Source organism: Electrophorus electricus, chromosome 17 (assembly GCF_041902795.1).
Source record: "Electrophorus electricus isolate QZ-2024a chromosome 17, ASM4190279v1, whole genome shotgun sequence".
NCBI lineage: Eukaryota > Metazoa > Chordata > Actinopteri > Gymnotiformes > Gymnotidae > Electrophorus > Electrophorus electricus.
The window spans coordinates 20,277,900-20,299,411 of NC_137513.1; the positions used below are offsets into that span (position 1 = coordinate 20,277,900).

General features: G+C 41.2%; 1 protein-coding gene across 7 annotated transcripts in view; it reads left to right on the plus strand.

Annotated features, from left to right (window-relative positions):
• The window catches only part of agmo (alkylglycerol monooxygenase), a 69,870-nt gene extending 49,766 nt beyond the window's left edge, over window positions 1–20,104 (plus strand). For 2 of the 7 annotated variants that reach the window (XR_004776880.2, XM_027025629.3), the window contains one exon: window positions 467–2,419. Coding sequence is in view for 1 of the 7 variants with exons in the window: in XM_027025629.3 (XP_026881430.2) it covers window positions 467–544 (78 nt within the window). In the remaining 6 variants the exon portion in view is untranslated. Of the gene's footprint in view, window positions 1–466; window positions 2,420–3,775; window positions 3,974–11,640; window positions 11,662–12,508; window positions 16,850–17,266 lie in introns of those variants that run through there. The other 5 variants (XR_014117904.1, XR_014117901.1, XR_004776881.2 and 2 more) reach the window with 5 other exon arrangements.
• The last annotated feature ends 1,408 nt before the right edge of the window (window positions 20,105–21,512 follow it).

The window sequence follows — 21,512 nt, forward strand, 5'->3', positions numbered from 1 at the left end:
AGAGAGACTGTTGTCATTTCAATCAGTAGCTGGAGCCGTGGACACTTCCTAATGACACAGGAGCTCCTAAGATAATGTAGTGTGTTTCCTAATGACCCTGCACCCATATTCCAGTCATTAGTCTGCCACCCATTGCCCTTCATCTGCCAGGACAAGCCGTAATTGGACTAACTGTTGAGCTATGAGGGCACATTACACAAGTCCGTTTATTAATTTGAACGTGAGAGTTTTGCAGTGGTAATTATTGGGGTGGGGTACCCCTTAGTGACTAGGGACAGTACCATATGTGCAGTGAATGATGCCTAACAGACTGACTTCCAGTGCGCAGCTGGTCAAAGAGCGTCTCGACTCTTCAGACGGGTCTCGAGCGTAGCACCGAAGGAGGGCTGTTTTCCAGCATCGAGTTGAGACTGCAGTAAAAGTGCGAGACGATACCTCTGCTCTCTTGTTTTTACATATTGTGCAGTTTGTAAGAAGAATGAGATGCAGTCCTGAAGAAATGGCTGTCACTGGAACGCTGTGTGTGGGAGAGCAGAGAGCCTGATGGGACGCCCTGAATCCCCACACTCAGCCATCAGCTACGTTCAAAGACGTCGAGAGGAAAGGGATTGATTTTTTTTTCACTTTCTCCTAAATTTTGTGCCCTGGGTCGGCAGGGGGTTCTCTTCATGGCAGCTGTTTCAATCGAGGGGCTGAGGAAAAAAAACCCTGATCATAAGAGCTTGTTTTAGCTGCTGGCAGAGGGGAAGAGTTTCTTGAGTTTCTTGAGGAAATGTGATATTTTTTTCCCTCAACTTTTTTTTTCTTTTAGTTCTACTTGCCATTTCACTCACACATACTTTTCTTTGAAAACCTTAAGAATGGAAAAAGTATCACATTTCCACATTTCGAATTTTTTTAATCTCAGTCTTCCATGCTCATAATTTATAACCAGCTTTCTTGGTTGTTCTTTCTCTTACGTGCAATTAACAGTTCTCCAGTTCAGCCACATTCAGCCTGACTCCTTGTTCTTCAGTTTGACTGAAACTACTAAGCCGGAGACTGCATGGAAAACATTCGCTGTGAACATAATCTCAGTTGTTTTTCCCTCATATGACTCTGGCAACATATATAATGTATGCAGAAACACATATGCACCCAGACTAGCAGCTCCAGCGTCTGAACCTCTAGCCTGGAGGGTCAGAGGACGAGAGATGGGTGGTTGCCAGAAGAGCCGCGAGCATCCTGTGTTGGGTATGGAGCTGTGAATGCCCGCGATGTGGGCCTGATTAATTAGCCTGCGTGGAGACGCCGTACCTCCTGTTTACTCCCCGTGTCAATACTCATCATCGCTGGCTGCAGCCCCAGTGAAGAATCACAAACACCCTGTCTGTTAACTCCCATACATATGCATAGACCTGGAGCTGTTTTTCAGCACTGCGGAACATATATCAGGGCTGTTACGGGCTGTCGGTGGAAGGGGCTGTTGTGGGTTACTGTGGCTTTTTGCTTTTATTTTGCTTTTGTTTGTTTTGTTTTGTTTTATCAGCCCCCTTTGTTTGCACGGTCAAAAAAATATATATCTAAAAAATTATTGTTGTCATCCATAACCAATAATATATGTATAATAAATTTACAACGTTTTATATATATATATAGTGAGAGAGAGAGATTGAAAATTGTAGTAAAGTACAGATATATATACACACACATGCACATATATAAAGGAAGATTCCAGGTGAGTATCTCTATCTCACACAATATATGTCTTATGTCATATACAGCAGGTTCAGTGTGTACTCCATTACATTATTTTCTTGCATGTGCTCTGGTTTGTTGTTTGTTTGTTTTGTTTTTTTAACACAAAACACCACCACTGCATCTTTTTTAATTTATTTTTTTAACACAAAACTCCTCCCACTGCCTCGGCTGCCAGTGGAACCTGTGGAGGTGCCAGCATGTCTCCATGCTCTGCTCAGAGTGGAGGCCTCACCTCCACCTCCCTGTCACCGGGCTCACACTCCACCCCTATGCTTCCGTTCGTCCCGTTTACGCGCCCTAAGGTTGTTGTTACAGACCCTCCAAAACTGTGTCAGGGGATCAAATACCCAAGCAAACACTGGTTAGCCAGATCAGAGCCTAGTGTGCACATTTAATGTTGACACTGGATTTAATGTTGATACTGGATTTAGCATTTAAACTGGATTTAATGTTGACACTGGATTTAGAGTTGACATTGAATTTAATGTTGACACTGGATTTAATGTTGACACTGGATTTAGTGTTGATACTGGATTTAATGTTGACACCGGATTTTGGTAAGGCTTTTTTGGTACTGCCTTGTGGCACTGAATGTTAAAAAGAAATAAAAGTGGAATTGAACTGTATTATGTTAAATTGAATTGAATAAAATTCAAACTTGCATTTGAGTGAACTGTAACTTTTGTGAACTGTTTTTTCATGATATTATGTGATATTAATCATGATATTATATAGGTGATGAAACGTTTTTATAACTATTATCCTTTGATACCCAAGACCCATACCCAGTAAGTCAATGGTTTCACATGAGTTTACACAAGATGAACAGACATTTCAGGAAAAGGTTATAGACATTAGTGTTATATTCTGATCTATATCAAATATATGTTGGATACCTGTGCTCTGTTGTGTGGGGACCAGGGGTGCAGGAGCCTAACATATGTTGGGCTACTTTAACTAATCCATTTCTCAGTAAAAGAGCTTGACTGAGCTGTAACATCTGTGATTAGCTCAAAATGTGTTCACCTTCTAATGATGAACAAATTTGGTATCTATGCTGCCATTAACATTTCATGTCTCGATAAGTCAGGGCTAGCAATGGGGGTGTAATCGCTGAGGTAATTGAATTTGCTTGGCTAGTTTAACATCATTTGTCCATCACAGCGATGACACAAGCCCATTCAGGAGGGTCTTCTAATAACCAAATTATAATTACACGCACATATTCATATGTCTCCACCCTGTCTATTGTGCAGCAGACAACATAATAGCACCAATGCCTGATGGATAGATAAGAATAAAAACCTGCCCGTGTTTGCATACATTTCTTTAGGTGAAGAAAGATATTTCTGAATATGCCATGGAAACAGTACATTTGTAAGTGCACCATTGGAGAGCATAAAGATATTGTTTCATATCACTGTGTCTTTGAAAAATGATTGAGATATTTTAAGAAAATTATACCATTTGTTATTTGAATTTAATAAATAATTCACAGGAGAGAATGGCTTTAGGATCTCTCTATTACATACTTTCCTCTCTATTAATAATGCATTCATGTAGTTTGGAAGGTATTGAGGATTTTGTAGGATTCTGTAGGATTTATCTAGGTGTCCACGAAAAGTGTAATTCTGGGTTATATGTCATAATGTCCCGACAGCGAAGGATATTTGGAGGCCTGATCGTAGTGAATGTTTTTGACAGTGGCTTCCACAAACTGCTCTAATTAATGTCCATTAAAGTATTTGTGTACTTTTTAGAAAAGAATTCTATATTTACATCAGTAACATGATCAACGATCATGGATTCAGGGCTACCTGATAAAGTCTGCATGCTTTATTCGTTTTCTTGGCGTCTAATAAATCTATATTTGTTTAGTTATTAAAGCCATGTCTTGAACCTGACAAGCACTTAAGGTTTCATCCATTTAATAGACTTTGTGTTTTTCCCTATTAATAACATTTATTTATTTGTTTGTTTATTTATTTAGTTTTATTTCACCAAACCATGACCTTTCCACTCTTTCTCTTCCCAGAGTTGAACAGCCTCTCCACTGTGGCGGCCAGATGACCTTAAAAAAATGTAAATATTTGACCCTCTTAATGAGTGACCAAATACAGGCTTCGTACTCTGTAACTGGGAGGCAGGAGGGTCTTCTTGATGGAAACTGCAGGCCCTGATCCAGGCCAGCTCCCTGCCTTTATTTGCACCTCGGGTGATTAGGAGCAAGAAGGTGAGAAGATTTGACACTTTGCAGATAGATTAATTTACTGCTGCAGCCGCACTGGCTGGTGATAATGAGGTCGAGGATTAAAAGCAGACGATCAGTGTGCCAGTGGCAATGTGAAGCCTTGTTAAAGTACACTCATCCTCTTGTCAGTGATCTCCTGCGTAATTATAGGCTAATCTCTACCTTGGAGATGGGTCGAGGAAAAAGTAAAAAAAACCCCACATTTTCTGTTGTGTTCATAAAAGGACTTTCTGTGGTCTTTGTTTGGTTGAGGCATACTTTCCCCAAGTCTGGCGGTGATGGCCTTACAGATGAAGTGAATGTCCAGTTCATGCTTGCATTGGTACTTCCGTCTTGTGACATATAACACCTTGTGTTATAACACCTTGGTGTTAGCAGGTGAAGTTTCTGTGGCTATTGCACGGAAAAATGTTCTTATATGCAGGTATGTCTACTCAGGTTATCGGCTGTTGTTTTATAATGCAGGCTACGTGTTGAATACTGGCTATTTTATCATGGAAATTTGTGTTTTAGTCAGTATGCAGAGAACTTTACCCAGCAGAGTTCTACAAAAACGTGCAGGCGCTGTTCGTAAATGGCACCTGCCATCCTAATTAGCACTATATCAGTCGTGCTTAAATTCAATTACATGTTGCTTGTTTCAGTAGTATTATGACAGAAGAGTAGCATTTATAGACTCCCAGGCTATCTTTGAAGCGGTTAACCACTGAGCGCAGTCACCACTTAATGGTGACCCATACAGCCTGAGGTGTTCCCCTAAATTATTCCCCATTTAACCTTTCCCTGAATCGTAGGGTGGCTGAGCTGGAGAGACCCGTTTAGCATAATGAGAGCACTCATCAAAAGGCCAATACACAAGCAGAGTCCGTTCGACCCACTGCTTACACATGGTACAAAGACACACACACACACACACACACACACACACACGCGTGCACACGCGCGCAGGCTATTCGGCAGGATCCTCGAGCACAACCAGCATGCACATTGCTTTTCATTTCAGATGAAATCGTTGGTCTAACCAGGATATCATCTATAATTAATGACCACTTTTGAGTGTAATTTATTGAGATCTCACCTGTGGCCCTGTTCCCTGTCGCTGCTGGATCACCCATCTACTCACATTTGCACTCCGTTCAGGGCTTAAACAGCAGTGCTACGCCTGCTCCGCACAACTGTAAAATGGGTAATGAAGCACTTTTATGCCACAAGATATTTTTGTATTATTATCTAAGTGATCTAAAACTCCATAAATTTGAGTTGTTCAATAAAAATGGAAGAAATGAATTCCTTAATGCTATGTGCTATGTTAATGTGAAATGACAGCTTACAGTGGCCTGGGACCAGGTAAAATGTTTATACAAGAGCGGAACTACTTCCTGATTGGATACTGCGATGCCGCACGTGGCCAACCATGCGATAGCAATAGCAGCCAATAATGTGGAGGTTACATGTGTAAAGAGCAGGCAAGACAATGGCATTTCTATGCAATGCTGAAACATTGTATCACTTCAACTGCCAATCAGTGAACTAAGTGCAGTTAGGTGCTTTTTGAAGATGTGTGTCTTCAGTCTGACAATAAGTGACTCAAGTGTGTGGACGTCCAGGGTAGGTTCACTCCAGTACTTGAGTGGCAGTACAGAAGCGAGTCTTGAGGGTTTACGTCCTTGCTGAATAGTACGGTTGGTCACGCAGGCTGAGCTATACTTGTGATGTGGGATTGGGCCAGTGCCTTCAGGGATTTTAAATCAGGTGCAGACAGCTCCAGAAAGACCCTTTCTGATCTGTCTTCTCTACCACACAGTGCACTGTTAATGTGTTATTACAAGCCACTGCGTAAATGCCTTCTATCTGAGGAACTTCACATACTGCCAGACTGACTGAACCCCTGTTCTGATCCTCAATTGTAAGTGACATTGACAATTCAGTTCTTCCAGATCCAGATTCTTAGGAGGCGACATGTTTCCCGACTGTGTGTTTGTACCTCGGTGTGTCCTGCTCTGAGTCAGAGCAGTTCCTCATCTCCAGTAAAGGCCCTCCATCCCTCTGTCCCTGTGTCCCCTCGTAGTGCCTCGACCCCCCCACTCCCTTCCTCTCCTCCCACTTACCCTTGCTCCCCTCACACCACTCACTCCCCTCACTCCCCTCAGCCTCTGTGCTAGAGGTAACCCCATGCAGAGGCAGTGACTCCTACTGAGCTGCCAGCTGTCAGGGAGCCTATCCTATACCCGATCCTTTATCCTTTCACTATCCTTTATCCTTTAACCTTTACACTATCCTTTATCCTTTAACCTTTACACTATCCTTTACACTATACTTTAAACGATCCTTTATCCTTTAACCTTTACACTATCCTTTATCCTTTAACCTTTACACTATCCTTTACACTATCCTTTACACTATACTTTAAACTATCCTTTATCCTTTAACCTTTACACTACCATTTACCCTATCCTTTATCCTTTACACTATCCTTTATCCTTTACACTAACCTTTAAACTATACTTTATCCTTTACACTATCCTTTACAATATCCTTTATCCTTTACCCTATCCTTTAACCTTTATCCTTTACACTATCCTTTTACCGTATCATTTATACTTTACACTATTATTTACACTATCCTTTATCCTTTATCCTATCCTTTATCCTTTACACTATCCTTTATCCTTTACACTATCCTTTATCTTTTTCACATCCTATATCCTTTACACTCTACTTTACACTATCCTTTATCCTTTATGCTATCTTTTACACTATCCTTTACTCATTACCACATCATTTATCCTATCCTTTATCCTTTACCCTAACCTTTACACTATCTTTTATCCTTTACACTATCCTTTATCGTATTCTTTTCATTATCCTTTACACTATACTTTATTTTTTACCCTATCCTTTACGCTACCCTTTACTCTCTCCTTTACACTGTCCTTTACCCTGTCCTTTATACTATCCTTTATCCTTTACACTATCCTTTATCTTTTACACTATACTTTATCCTTTACCCTATCCTTTACACTATCCTTTATCTTTTACACTATACTTTATCCTTTACCCTATCCTTTACACTATCCTTTATCTTTTACACTATACTTTATCCTTTACCCTATCCTTTACACTATCCTTTATCTTTTACACTATACTTTATCCTTTACCCTATCCTTTACACTATCCTTTATCTTTTACACTATACTTTATCCTTTACCCTATCCTTTACACTATCCTTTATCTTTTACACTATACTTTATCCTTTACCCTATCCTTTACACTATCCTTTATCTTTTACACTATACTTTATCCTTTACCCTATCCTTTACACTATCCTTTATCTTTTACACTATACTTTATCCTTTACCCTATCCTTTACACTATCCTTTATCTTTCACACTATACTTTATCCTTTACCCTATCCTTTACACTATCCTTTACTCTCTCCTTTACACTGTCCTTTACACTCCATCAGTACTCTCCCTGTGCTGGGAGGTACTGCTGTTCACCTTCAGCACTTCAGCACTTTAACTGAAAAACTGAAAAGTATCTATTACAGAGGTAAAGGCATCGGTGGTGGTTAAATGGAAACACTTTTAAAGTTATTTTTACTCTACAGAACTGGAAGTGAATAAGGAAAAAATAATACAAATAATGACTTTCTTTTACTTCAGGGTTCTCTCACTTTTACCCTCTTAGCCCTGACTTCTCTCCCTCTCTCCCTCACTTTGCTTGCAGTGCTGTCATGTTATACAAAGCAGTGCATTGGAGCGTTGAGAAAAGAAGCACTTATGTCAATGCGGTATTTATCACCTTTGATAAAGAAGAAATTAGTGTGAAAATAAGGTCATAGATCACAGAGGGTTAGATTAGGTGTCAGGGGAAGAAATCAATGGGTGGATTGCCACTTGCTGTCCCTGGACGTGGGACAAGCCGGCGGAAGGCAAGGTGCCGCGGGTTGACAATGCCACTGTGAAACATCTACCGTTATTAAACACCACTTCAACGCTGTGAATAGACTGTCAAGCTCATCCAGTGATGAAAAGCTTCTTATTGGCACCATTTATACCGCAGGCCCTCCGTAGCGCACTATGACATGTGAGTTACGGCGTGTATGTTCTTATACTGTAGGCCTGATGTGTAACTGCTTCCCCGGCTCCAGCGATTTACGATCCTCTCTGTATGAAGATCCGATTCCGTTTAGCTGCGGGGGTCTGTTCTCTAGATCGGACCTGTCACCCTGTCCATCAGCCCCTGCGTGTGTGGAGCAGGGTAGGCGAAGGGAACAGATGGGAATCCGATTGAAGAGATGGGTTGCTTCTAATTACCTAATGAGCAGAAAGATCAGCTTGATTTGTCGCTTTGGTGCTCTTGTTAGGTTAAGTGGAGGGAATCGACTGAGGGCCCTGCCTGCCATCTTGGCTCAGCCTCTCCTCCATGCTCATTTTAATCTCTGTAATGCTGCAACCTTATGATCAAATGAGCTCTTAGCTGTGGAGGAGGTTTCTGTGTTTCTCTACAGCGTCACTCCACACTGCCATGCTCTTTTCTTCAAGCAACACGTTCTAGAATAAAGGCTTCACTCTGAGATTATTTTGAAGTCACGTACATTTGCTTTGGAAGATTGAAACCCAAACTCTAAATGGCAACATTAACGGTCCTTTAAATAAATCTGTTTTTACATCCAGTGTATTTTGCTTCTTTGTATTTATATTCAGCAAACATTGATTCTGTGTTTTAACGTCCAGTGGACTTTTATTTTATGTTTAGCTTCAGTGGACTTTGATTCTGTGTGTTTACATTCAGTGGACTTTGATTCTGTTTGTTTACGTTCAGTAGCCTTTGTTTTTATGTGTGTACATTGAGTGGACTTTGATTCTCTGTGTTTTATGTCCAGTAAACTTTTATTCTTTGTTTACATCCAGTGGACTTTGATTCTGTGTGTTTACGTTCAGTGGACTGATTCTGTGTGCCACAAAGTGGTCCATCTCTACTGTTTCTCCTCGATCATTGTGAAAACAAGTTTGAACACCCATATTAAGATTAAGATTTCTCTGGCCCAGATTGAGCCTAAATTTACAATTTCCAACGAATGGTGAATTCATTGGAAACCACCCCTTAATGGTTAGCCTTTCGTTGGAAAGCACATCTGGAGAACAGGCACCGTTTCACACTCAGCTCTCGTCAGCTAGTGTGTTATGCTGTAGTGTGATGAGAAGACTCCAACAGGCCTCCGTTGGCCTAAGCACGGTGCCGTATGACTGGGAATTGATCTCTCGGTGTGTCCCATATTGCTTGTTCCAGTAACAACGCTACCACGGACAGACTGAGAGGAGAGCGTGCGAAGCTACCCCCAGCAGCTGTTGCACTTCACATTTATGAGCTGCATGTTCGTGTAATTCATGTGTGAGAGCGCGTTGATGTGGATGGATGCTGCTCTCGGCATGAGGACTGTGTTGATGTTTTTTTTTTACATCATTGCCATGTGACCCCCCCCCCCCCCCCCACTGACCAGGTCGCACGTTATAAATCAAAGGTGCTCGTGCCGCTCCTGTAAGTTTCTAACGAAGGCTCATTTTTAACATCGCTAAATGGTCCTGACAAAAAGTCTAATGAGGAAATCAATAATTCAGCGATTGTTGCTCTGCTTATACTAATACGACCCGCTTGCTGGGTTGGGATCCAGCGAACGGGAAGCCATTTTTTACTGTTCCGTTTCTGCACGTCAGCGTGTTTTTTTCCCCTCCTTTGACCATTTTGATTAATTTTCTGCAGTTTTTGTGACTGATGGTAAAATTTATCTTTTTTGCCAGTTTTAAGGATGCATTTAAATGGTTTTCAAAAAAAAAAAACTGCAAACGCTAAAACAAACCCAGCAAATCGTGAACCAGTCGATCCATTCCGAATGAAATTCGATGACAGAGCGTCCACTTCCTCTCTAATTATGCAGGTATAGATTGATTTTAAAACACGATCCCTTGTGAAGTCCTCCTTCCTCACAGTTTATTCTAGGGTCTAAGAGCTGCAGAACACCAGCCCGTATGAGGATTATACACCACAGAGGCTGGGGATCAATCTCAGAGCATCTCCCTGGATAAGACCTTTTCCTTCTGCTAGCATGCTCTTTTACCTGTCCCTTTCTGACGCACTTGGGTTCGGTTTTGAGTCTCTACATTTTTTGTTTTTTTTTTTGCATTAAATGTGAGACGTTTGAGCAGCGTAGATGTACCTCACAGACATGAAAACAGATGGTGGCTTGTGCTGTGAAGGGCACCGTTCATAATCCCGGCCCCAGAGAGTCTGTGTGCTGGGTGAACGCAGGGGTCCGCTACCACGGTATGTCCTTAATTGAAGGGGCAGTTACATTACCCTCTTTGGCCCCTAACCGGGCTCAGAACCAAAGGGGTCTGTACCACATGTTTAACTGCTCCTTTCTGAATATTACTGGAACTCAGCCATATTTATGGATCCATAAGGTATTGTGGAAAGATCAAAGAAAATTGAATTATGAATGATTAGATCATAAGCAATTATTTGAAGTAAGATTTTGAATGTGACGTGAATCAGTAATTTTTTTTTTCCTAATGGTATGACTGAACTCTTATCAGTTCTGAAGCATGCACTAAGGTAGTTTGTACCAAGGCTGTGGTAAACTAGTTAAATAAAGTCTTCTATATTAAACAAGTATGTTTTTTCTGACATTTATTTAGATTTCTGTGTCTCCTCAGAAACATGCAACAAGTTTCATGATTTTTCATGAATTTTCAGTGAAAGAAATCCCCCAAAAAACAAAAGCTTCCTTTTTATTCTTCCGAATTCTTGACATCCATCCTCTGTAAAACTTTTATTTACAAGATAATACTGATGGCACCGCATAATTAAGGGGAACCTGTGGGTTTGCACAGAGAGGGTATATGCATGGACCTGGCCAAACTCCTCTAAGACTTCAGACAAGGCAGAACTAGACAGCCAGAAGGAGACTGATGTGATCCAAGGATCCCAAATACCTGAAGCAGGAGCCGAATGGCATAAACAATGAAACTGTGAAATTCATAATCCGTAGAGGGAGAATTGCCTGAAATAAATGACATATCAGAAGCGACACTGTTTAAGGTCACGGGTTTGCTTAGTTTAATTGAAAGAAGATGTAAGGGAGAAAATTCCCTTCTTCACCTGTTTAAATTGTAATATTACCTGTATAATTTAATTTGTTAGTGTCATCAACAAATTAATCAATCAGCTAACAGAAATGAGTTCATTGTTAATAGACACCACATCGATTTTTAACTCCTGTTGTAATTATTTCTTGTTCATCTCTTCAGGTAACGGTTCATATACACCTGTTAGTACTCTAAGACACCATGCTTAATCTTCTGAGAACATAAACAAATTTGTTCGGATTCAATCACAGTCTGCTACGCTGACTCTCGTATAGTTCTTTTATGAAGCCGCCATTACACGAGCCACTGACTTCTGTAAACGTGTTCAGAACTGATTTCATTTACAATGGAGATGTAATCATTTTAGGCCGCGAGCAGAACTAACTCTTACTTGTATCATGTCTTTTTCACACGGCACATGTATCCTGCATTCGCAATAATTATACACTTTCAGTCTGGGAGAATGTTAGTGAATTAACTCTCTCTTCTTCTTTACAGAGTCTCGATGCAGAGCCCCAGGTAATTATGTGCGAATGACCCGCTGGGTGTGATATTGAGTGATAATGAAGATGGGCTTTCATCCATCCATCCGCCTCCTTCCCCCCGTCTGAGTGGACTGCACTCTGCGGACCTCCATTACTTAGCGGTTGGGGGCATGCAACCCTCTGACTGCGGAAAAGGCATTGACACTGACCTTTCTGACCTCTGGGGCTGTGTTTACATTAGTGACTGATCAGAGATCAAAGTGATACAGCGTAGCTCATTCATCACATACCTTGTGGGCTGGTATATGAGATGATCCCACAGGTTATGTGTTACCCTGCCCTGGACTCTTCCTCTAGTTACTAATACACAATCACGTAATGCCCTTTAATTTGTCCATTGAAGTGCATATTTATTTATCATTTATTCATTCATTTATTCATTCATCAGTCTGAACTTTAGTAGCATTTAGTAAAACCAGGCAGAGAAGCTGAGAACAGGGATGGAGCATCTCGGAAAGTTGAGTTCATTACACACCTCAAACAGCTCATTTGTGCGGTCCAAGATAAAGTATACAGATAACTGCGACCATAAGTAAATTACATTATAATATTACTTACTATGGCAATTTATAACTTATCTATCAAATTGATTTCATTTATAATTACACCCTGATGACATCATATATAGATGAGATTTGAAATGTTTTACAGGAAAGTTTTTGTCCCCGTGTCTGATCAGCCCAAGGCCACTTGAGAGAGGGCTTCTCTTTCGTGATGAATATTTCACCAGTGACATTTTGAATCAGGGCACGGGGATTTTGTGTGGGACGACGGGCCCGGCACGTGTCACTGACCTGACATTGTCACTCGCTTTTTCACAGCCCCGTCTACAGGGGTGTCCGGACAGGAGCAGGTCGAGAAGAACCTTTCACCAGGCACGAGCTGCAGTTCACCAGAAATGATGCTAATTAGAGGACGCGCTGGGAGCAAGCGGACTACAGGGAAATCTCTCTGAACCCGAAAAACAAGTTACATCCTTCACATCACAGCACAGATGCATGTAGGTGAACAAAGGTGGCATATTCACCTGCCCGTGAGTCATTACTTAAACGTAATGAAGTGGTCCCAGTGGTTGCACGTTTTCTCTTCACCCAACTCCAACATTTTGCTTTTGTTTTTTTTTTTGGCATCATTAAGGGCGGCTTGTGTTTGATAACCTACGAACATGTTAGCGTGCTGTCTTATTGCTGGTGGGGAGAGAGTGAGGTGCCGTGAGTGTTGGGGGTGGGGCCGAGTGCGGTGTGGGGTCCAGGGCTCACCTGTGGGAGAAAGCATTGGCACAGGTCTGGAGTACCTGACTGAAGCCCAAGTTCCTCACAGCACTGGTGCTGGGGTCTCAGGAGAGCTCCAATGCTTTACACATACTGTCAGAGAACAGGCTTTCTTAAACGTTCCTTTGAAATTGACACTGTTGTATTTTGGGGTGCAAGATTTACTGTGTTGTGCTTCCCAGGTGTATTATTTTATTTGAATAAGGACTGAATGTGTTTTAATCACTAGGTTATGATATTATGTTTAATGGAGAGAGAGCATTTAAATAAAAGTCTTTAAAGCATTTATAAGGCAGATATTTTATTGCCCTGTCCTTGAAGCTGTGAATTCTTTGTAGAAGTCTTGAGTGCTCCACCAGGTTCGCAGTCCATTAAACTCGATACACGATACTCATATGATCATTTGTATGGTGTATCGAGATCGATACATTACAGGTCTTAGCTTCATAGCAATCCATTTATTTAATTTTCTGCACTGTCCTCCCCAGTTTAAAAGTACCAAATCCATTATCCACTGGCTCTGGCCCTGTACAATGCCTGTGCACCCCTGCAGTTTGCCCTGCCCAGAACTCTTTAATTTCAGTCAATACAAGTCAAGTGCTGATGAATGCATCCACTGGTATCGTGCATGTTCACTGTAATATCCTGCTTCAGTCTCTCTGCTGTCTCTCCAAGCGAGTGAGCTTAAGCCAACGTTCTCCGAATCACACAGCAAAGTGGGTCTGACCCGGCAGGTCTCTCCAAGCTCCCCAATAAATCAAAGAAAAGCGGTGCTCACTGTTCAATCCAGCCATGTCTCTGAATCCCCCCAAGCACACACACACTCACACAAAAATGAAAATTGGACCAATTGATTTGCCATGAAAGCTGTAAATACAGATCAGCGTTTGGACCAGGGAAGGCACTTAGCTCTACGAATGGCGTTGAAGGCGTTCGCCACTGAATACTTGGGCTTGAAGGCGCCCTTTAAGGCGAGAGGCCCCGGCCTGTCAGATCTGAGGATGGGAGGCAGAGCACCAGTCCCTGAGGACCAGCTCTCCACTGGGGTAGGGCCTGACCTTTCAGGGGCTCTCGAGTTGCCCCAGCGGTGATGCCAGGAGACAGGCCAGCTCAGGTGGAAGGGAATGGCGACAGGTTGAATTATTCAGTGTGGTCGCCAGGCATGCCAGGAGCGCTGATGTCCCCCGACACGCTGTGTGAAAGCCCCCTTCCCCACCTAATGCCCACGTCCACCCAACCCCCACCCCTGCCTCTCTTGCAGACCCTGCACGATGTCGAACACCCTCCAGGCTGTCGCTACGGGTGTGTCAAAGGAGGAGGGGATGTGGTGCTCCATGAGGCCCCCCCTTAAAAACACGGCTGGTGACAGGAAAAGAACACGTGTGTGTGTGTGTGTGTGTGAGTGTGTGTGTGTGTGTGTGTGTGTGTGTGTGTGTGTGTGTGTGAGTGTGTCTGTGTGTGTGTGTGTGTGTCTGTGTGTGTGTGTCTGTGTGTGTGTGTGAGAGAGAGAGAGAAAAAGTAATTATACATGTGTTTGTGTGTCTAGAGAGATGGACTAAAATTGATCAGAATAGTTAATCTATTTCTCAGCACTGGTCTGAAGAAGACCATTCTGAGCCTGTTGAAGAGCTGGGACACCGAAACCCCACCGATGCACCCATGAACATGCTCACGCCCAAACTCACACACACATGTATACACTCTCTGAAACTCACCTGCACACACATGCACGTCTTTATACTCAAGTGCACACAAAGTCACTCATTCATACTCACACGCACACAAAGTCACTCGCTCATACTCACACGCACACAAAGTCACGTGTTCATACTCAAATGCACACACATGCACTTGGTTAGTGTCACACACACATGCACATGCATGTACTCAAACCCACACACATATCCATTCACACTTGCTCAATCCCACACGCGCACACATTTACACAATGTGTGAATCACATGTGTTTGCTCGAAATCACATGCATAGATATGCACATGCTCAAACTTACACGCAAGCACATGAATGCACTAAACCACGCACACACATGCATGCACTCAAACTCACAAACACACATACATGTGCTCATAATCACATGCACACACATGCTCATGCTGAACTACATATGCGCGCTCATTCACATGCACTCAGACTGAAATCCATATGCATGTACATGCTCAAACTCACACATATATATATGCACAAACTCAAACTCACACGTACAAACATGCACAAACTCAAACTCACACGTACAAACATGCACAAACTCAAACTCACACGCTCCCACACACCCAGCAAGGCCTCCATTCACAACCTGTCTCCATGACGACAGGTGAATACTCATCTGTCACAGTAATTTCAACAGTAGTGGCATTGGCTTTACTCTTTTAAAAAAGAGTAACCGGGAACCATTTCTATGCAAATATGGTTCAGGTCAATATACAGTTATCAGGTGAGATTTATATGCACTTAAGGTATACTATAATATACTATAATATACATGTGGGAAATATCAGTAGGGTTACACTGATAATAGTACATATTAAATTTGTCAAATCTAATTCCAGACGCTGAAATACCTGGGAATATCAGTTCATCCTATTCATTTCTAGGTAGGGCCTACAGATAACAAAATGGGACATGAAACATGTAAGGTAAACACATATATGGCAATAGTCCCTACCCATATCCAATGGCTATTTCTTGTGTTTATTTGTGTTTGTGCTTGTCTTAGTTGTGACTGTTGCTTGGCTTTGGATTGGATGAGGTGCGTATGTGTGTGTGTGTGTGTGTGTGTGTGTGTATGTGTTTCTGTGTGTGTGTGTCTGTATGTGTGTGTGTGTGTGTGTGTGTATGTGTTTCTGTGTGTGTGTGTGTGTGTGTGTGTGTCTGTATGTGTGTGTGTGTGTGTGTGTGTATGTGTTTCTGTGTGTGTGTGTGTGTGTGTGTGTGTGTGTATGTGTTTCTGTGTGTGTGTGTGTGTGTGTGTGTGTGTGTGTGTGTGTGTGTGTGTGTGTGTAAGGAGGAGTGGAAGACTCAGAGGAGCTGTACAGAACAGATGGTCCCAGCGCGACACTGGACCTCCGACAGGGGAAAAATCAATGCTCATAACTTCAAAACAAAAAAGAAATTAATAATTATATGGGAACACAAGATTGCTTTGCATCAGTGTCGCAATCTAATTAATAGGTGTTTTGTTTGTGGCTTGTTGGTGTTTTTTTTCTTCCCTCCTTTTCTCCAACGGTGACAATTTATGCTTTTTAAGGGCGGAAGGCAGACTGTGAATGTTTCAAATCAAGGCTGTCTGCTTTCCCCCTCTCTCCCACACTCAGCTTCCTCCACACCTCTCCTTTCCCATCTTCTTTGCTCCTTTTGGTTTTTGCTTTGATGTTTTACTCTCGATTCTGTCCTCTCTAGCACATATTTTCATTTTTGGGGACTGTATAATGTTCAGTATTGAATTTTCCCTGACCAATAGTTTGTTGGAATCACTTGAACATATCCAAATGTGACAACCTAGAACAGTATTTGCAGTATTCAATAGCCCTTCTACCCTTTATTATCAACCCAATGATGCTTTTAGATTTGCTAATGTGTAGTTCATTTAACATGATTAATTGTGTTAATATTGGAGATATAATCCATCAGTTAATGTATCCAGTATCTCACTCCCTCTCCCTCTCTCTTTGTCTCTCTCTCTCTCTCTCTCTCTCTCTCTCTCTCTCTCTCTCTCTCTGTCTCTCTCTGTCCCTGTCTTTGTCTCTGGTATGAGATGTCTTCACTACTGGAGTCGGATCATGGAGATGACTGGTACAGTTCTGTCCTGGTTGAAGAGTGTGTGCAGCTGTCTAACGCTGTACTCGTCCCTCACCACCAGGTGTGTGTGCGGAGGTGGGTGTTTGGGATGTTATGGAGTTTTTCACTATTCATTCAGATTATTCAGTTACTTTAAGAATTTTTTAAAACTTGAAAAGGACTGTTTAGTGAATATGTAAAATATGTTATTATTATTGCTATTGTTTTATTAATTAACTTGAATGTTAATCATTTGGGCTATTATTGATAGCTTGTGGTGTGTGTGTGTGTGAATGTGTGTGTGGGCGGGTGTGCGTTCGTGCGTGCATGCATGTGTGTGTCTTTGTGTGTGTGAGTGTGCACATGTGCATGTGTTCATGTGTGCATGTGCATATGTACTTTAAAGTGATGATGGGCTTTGACATTAAAAAGCTTTTTTGAGTCAATCACATACATTTATATTTGTATTACTCTTTGCTTGATGACAGCAATAACAAGTGTCTCCTCATGCAGATAGCTGAAGAGGCATGGGCAGAGAAAGTATCCACTGCACAGATCAGTGATGCAGAAGTACACTTGAAGGCATCACAGTATTTGAAAAATATTCTGTAAACCTGCAAATGGTCAATAGAGAAAGAGTAGCTTATTTTAACTACTCAGGCACCACTGAATAATTCAGTTATTGCAAGAGGACTAGGGGATGGTTTGGCACCTTCTCCATGAATGACTGTCAGACACTTTTTACAGTTCTTACCAATTTCTTATCAACTAATGGTGGCTTTCTCAGTGTTTACCAACAATTTTTTTCTCGAGTCACAACACCTCATTTGCAAGAGTTAAGGCTGTGGTTGATTTTAATTAAAGTTTTGCTTCTCTGAAAGCATCTTTGCTGAAGTGCAGTCTTCATTTACATATGCTTCATTCCGTCAATGTTTGGAGATCTGAAAAGCATAACAGAACGAGTAATTGGAAGGAGCACTCATACCTGTTGATGGAAACTCTCACTGAAGTTCGGAACTGACAATACCATAATTGTGGCTTGTGATCTCCATAGCAACATATGGCCATGTTGACACTTAATTTGTATCAGTACACCTATGACAAGTTTATGAAGCACGGCTGTCAAAATTTGAACATCTTCCAGTGTTTTTGCTAATTATGCTAACTTGCAGATGTTATGCTGATTTCTTTGGTCGTAAACATTTTAAAGCATCATTTGTTACTTCTTTAGGGTCTTTGAATTTCAACAATGTGTAAAAACATCTCTCACTTTCAGCCATGTTCATTTCCATTGCCAGAGATGTGTTGGAATCTAGCACCCAGTAAAACTGAGGCCCAGGTACATCAAAAAAACTGAAGGAATTGAATGTATTACTATTGACTGATTAAATGATGCTATGAGATAAGCAGTCACAGTTCATTTCGTATAAGATGGTTCTTCTGTCTGATTCCTCGGAGACAAAGGATGACTCAGTCAGGAGTCAGAACAGATTTGGGTGTTTAGTAAATTCTATCAGAAACTGCATAATCCCATCAAGAATCCTTTAAGAATCCTCTAAACATTACATGTAAAGTGTGACTTTATGCAAATGCTTAAATACTGAACTGATCCTCACTTACACTTCATGAGACCTGGTTGCATGGCAATCCTTTAACCGTGGATTATGCATTAACAAAAATAAAAATGTCAAAAAATAGCTTTATCTAAATATATCCCCACTGAGTTGTGCACAACTTGGACTGTTAATCTTGAAGTCTGTCATGCTGTCATATTATCTGTTCATAAGCATGCAAAACAAATGCTATGTTACCTTCTTCCTGAAGTCAGGATCTAAGGTGACCATTTACCTTCTTTTTATCTTTAGAAATGTCTGTGCACTTTTATCAGCAAAGCCCGAGAGCCGGTTGAAAGATGGTTGGCTTATATTTACTGCTCTCTTGATGTTGGCGTTGAATTATAATTGATGCTCAGCTGCAGAACATAGCTCCCAATTAAACGTCGCACTGTGGCGTTAACAACCACCGGCTGAGAAAACGAAATAAGAAACTTAAAAAAGCCCCAGTCGGGAGTTTATTACTGGAATACTTCTTCTTTTTTTTGTGTGCTAGTGTTTTTTGGTCTATAAACATTATGAGGTGTTCAGAGAAAAGGCATATACCTTTTCTGCTATTATGTATGAAGGCAGCATTAATAATAATCTACTTCACACCTGCATGTGTTTTAATTTTTGTGGCTTTCTGTACATCTGCCAAAATGATCAGTGAGTGTTGTATGTACTGTGTTAATGTTGTGTGTTTGTCAGTGCTGAAGAAGCTGGCCACTGTGCCCACCTCAGTGTTCTGGCCCTCTGCTCTCCTGGTGCCTGATGCGTAAGGCCCAGGACTAGCCCCCACAACACAGTCGATCACTCCTACATGCCCAGTGCTCTCGCTCGTGGGATTTTCAGCATTCTATTCACTATACCTTGTCCACTTTAACCAAATTTGCATAATCCTAAATCATTTTATCTGATCATAATTCATTGCAGAGGTTGTGATTGTTCAAGCCAGTAATCTTCATTGAGAACTAGATAAAACCAGAGTAAGATATGGGTCGAGGGGTCTCTTTAGTGCAAAACATAAACAATGAACGTTAAGTTGGCCAATTTACTGCCCCAGAAGGAATAATGTTTTTTGTAAGTACACAGTGAACTAATACAAAGCTTCTCTTTAGCGCCATGTTTCAGTGCAAGGTGACATTTAAGTGACTTTTTTTTTATGATGCAAGTGGCTTCAGGGGCTCATCTTAGCGGAGGCCGACCGCGCACAGCCCTCCGTCCTGCCGTGTAGTCAGTATGGGTCCAACATAGTATTGCTCACCCCCCCCGGGGAGGACAGGAGTTCAGCACCCTGGAGAGCACCCGGCAACCTCGACGACATCACCCGTCGCTAAACTTGGAAAAACAATAAATAAATCATTTTGGTGACGAAAGATGAACGTGACTATAATTGCAAGGTTCTGTCGTCGCACTAATGACCTAATGTGTGACTCATATAAGTCTCATGACTGGGTAGCATATTGAGATGCTTAGAAAAACCTCGGTAAGATGCCAGGACACTGGTCTTTATGAAGCAAGAAAGAATAAGAAACGAGTTTGAGATTGGCAAAAAAAACCCGAATCTTTAAATCTGCATATTAAATGGCACGATAGAACAGAAGTCACATTTCAGAGAGCTGTTGAAGGAAGGGAACAACGCTTAAAAGTGTTCACTTCAGCTTGACTTAAACAAAGACTGTAAGTGTAATAGAGGTATGCAGTTGGAACTAAATACACAATATAGCTGTTAATGCAACGCTGATTATTTTACTACACAAACTAGGCAAGGCAAGTTTGTTTTATACGTTTCAAAGTGCTTTACACAGACATAGTAGAATAAAATCATAATAAAAACAAAGCTTATTACATCCTGGGATATAACACCACTTTTGCAAAATAAAAGAATAAAGGAAAAGTTACATAAAACTATTTATTTGAATAGAAAATGTAATAAAATGAAGCGCAACTGATTAAATAGCAAAGAAAATAATTAAATAATAGAATAATAAAATGAATTAAAACAAAATAATAAGGTAACAAAATAATTTGCTTCTAGATGTAATGCAAGAGCCCATCTATAAGCAGAATAGATATGTTTTGACCTGGATTTAAAAATGGCCATACCCGGGGCACATCTAAGTGGGACTAAGGCTTGCTTCCAGTTATGTGTAGCATAAGAGTTAATGCTGCTTCTCCACATTTGCTGTACACAGGCTTTTGTCCATGAGCCCTACTGGGTTTATACTCCGAGCAGATCGGAAATGATTATGTGCCTAAGCAGAAGTGCTTTGAAGTCAATTCTGCAACTAACGGGAAGAGTGGAGAGACTTGAACACTGGACACACGTACTCTGATCTCTTTGGTTAAAACTCTCACGGCAGCATTCCGAATACGCTGTAGCTGTTGAATTGTCTTTTGTGCTGTCCGGTTAGGAGACAATTACATTAGTCAACCCTGCTGGAGATACAAGCATGCTTCAGTCTCTCTAGGTCTCTCTAGGATGTGGGTAGTAAATGAGAGACCTGCATCTTTTAGAACAGCACTTTCTGACTCGGTCTTTAGTTTTAAATCACTAAATTTAAGATGCGCACTAACCTCTGTTTTGTCTTTGTCAAACTGAAGGAAATTCTGTCTCAACCAGTTATTTATGTGCCCCAAACATAGACAGAGTGTATATTTTGGACAGGAGTCATTTGGAGACAAGGGAAATTTTGTTGTGTTGGAGAACTTCGCCTAATGGGACCATATATAAATTAAATAAAAGGACCCAGAACTGATCCCTGGGGGATTCGGCATGCTATCCTATCAAAAACTGCTGATCCGGACAAAGTGACTGCAGTCTTCTAAATAAGACACAAATCATTTAAGGACAGTCCTTCGTAGTCTTATAATTTTCCAACCTGCCTAGAAGTACTGTGTGATCTACAGTGTACGCAGTCTCTGTACTAAGATGGTGTCAGAAACCCAAATGGAATTTGTCAAGCTATCCTTTTATATTCAGTTCAGTTAGTTGATTATACACCACTTTGTCAAATATCTTATTTAATCTATAAAAGGAAGTTTTGAGACAGGTCTGCAGCTGATAAGTAAAGAAGCATCCAGAGTTTTCTTTTCAAGAGTGGTTTAATGGCAGCTGTTTTTAGTGGTTTTGGAAATATACTTGATAGGAGTGTGCCATTAGC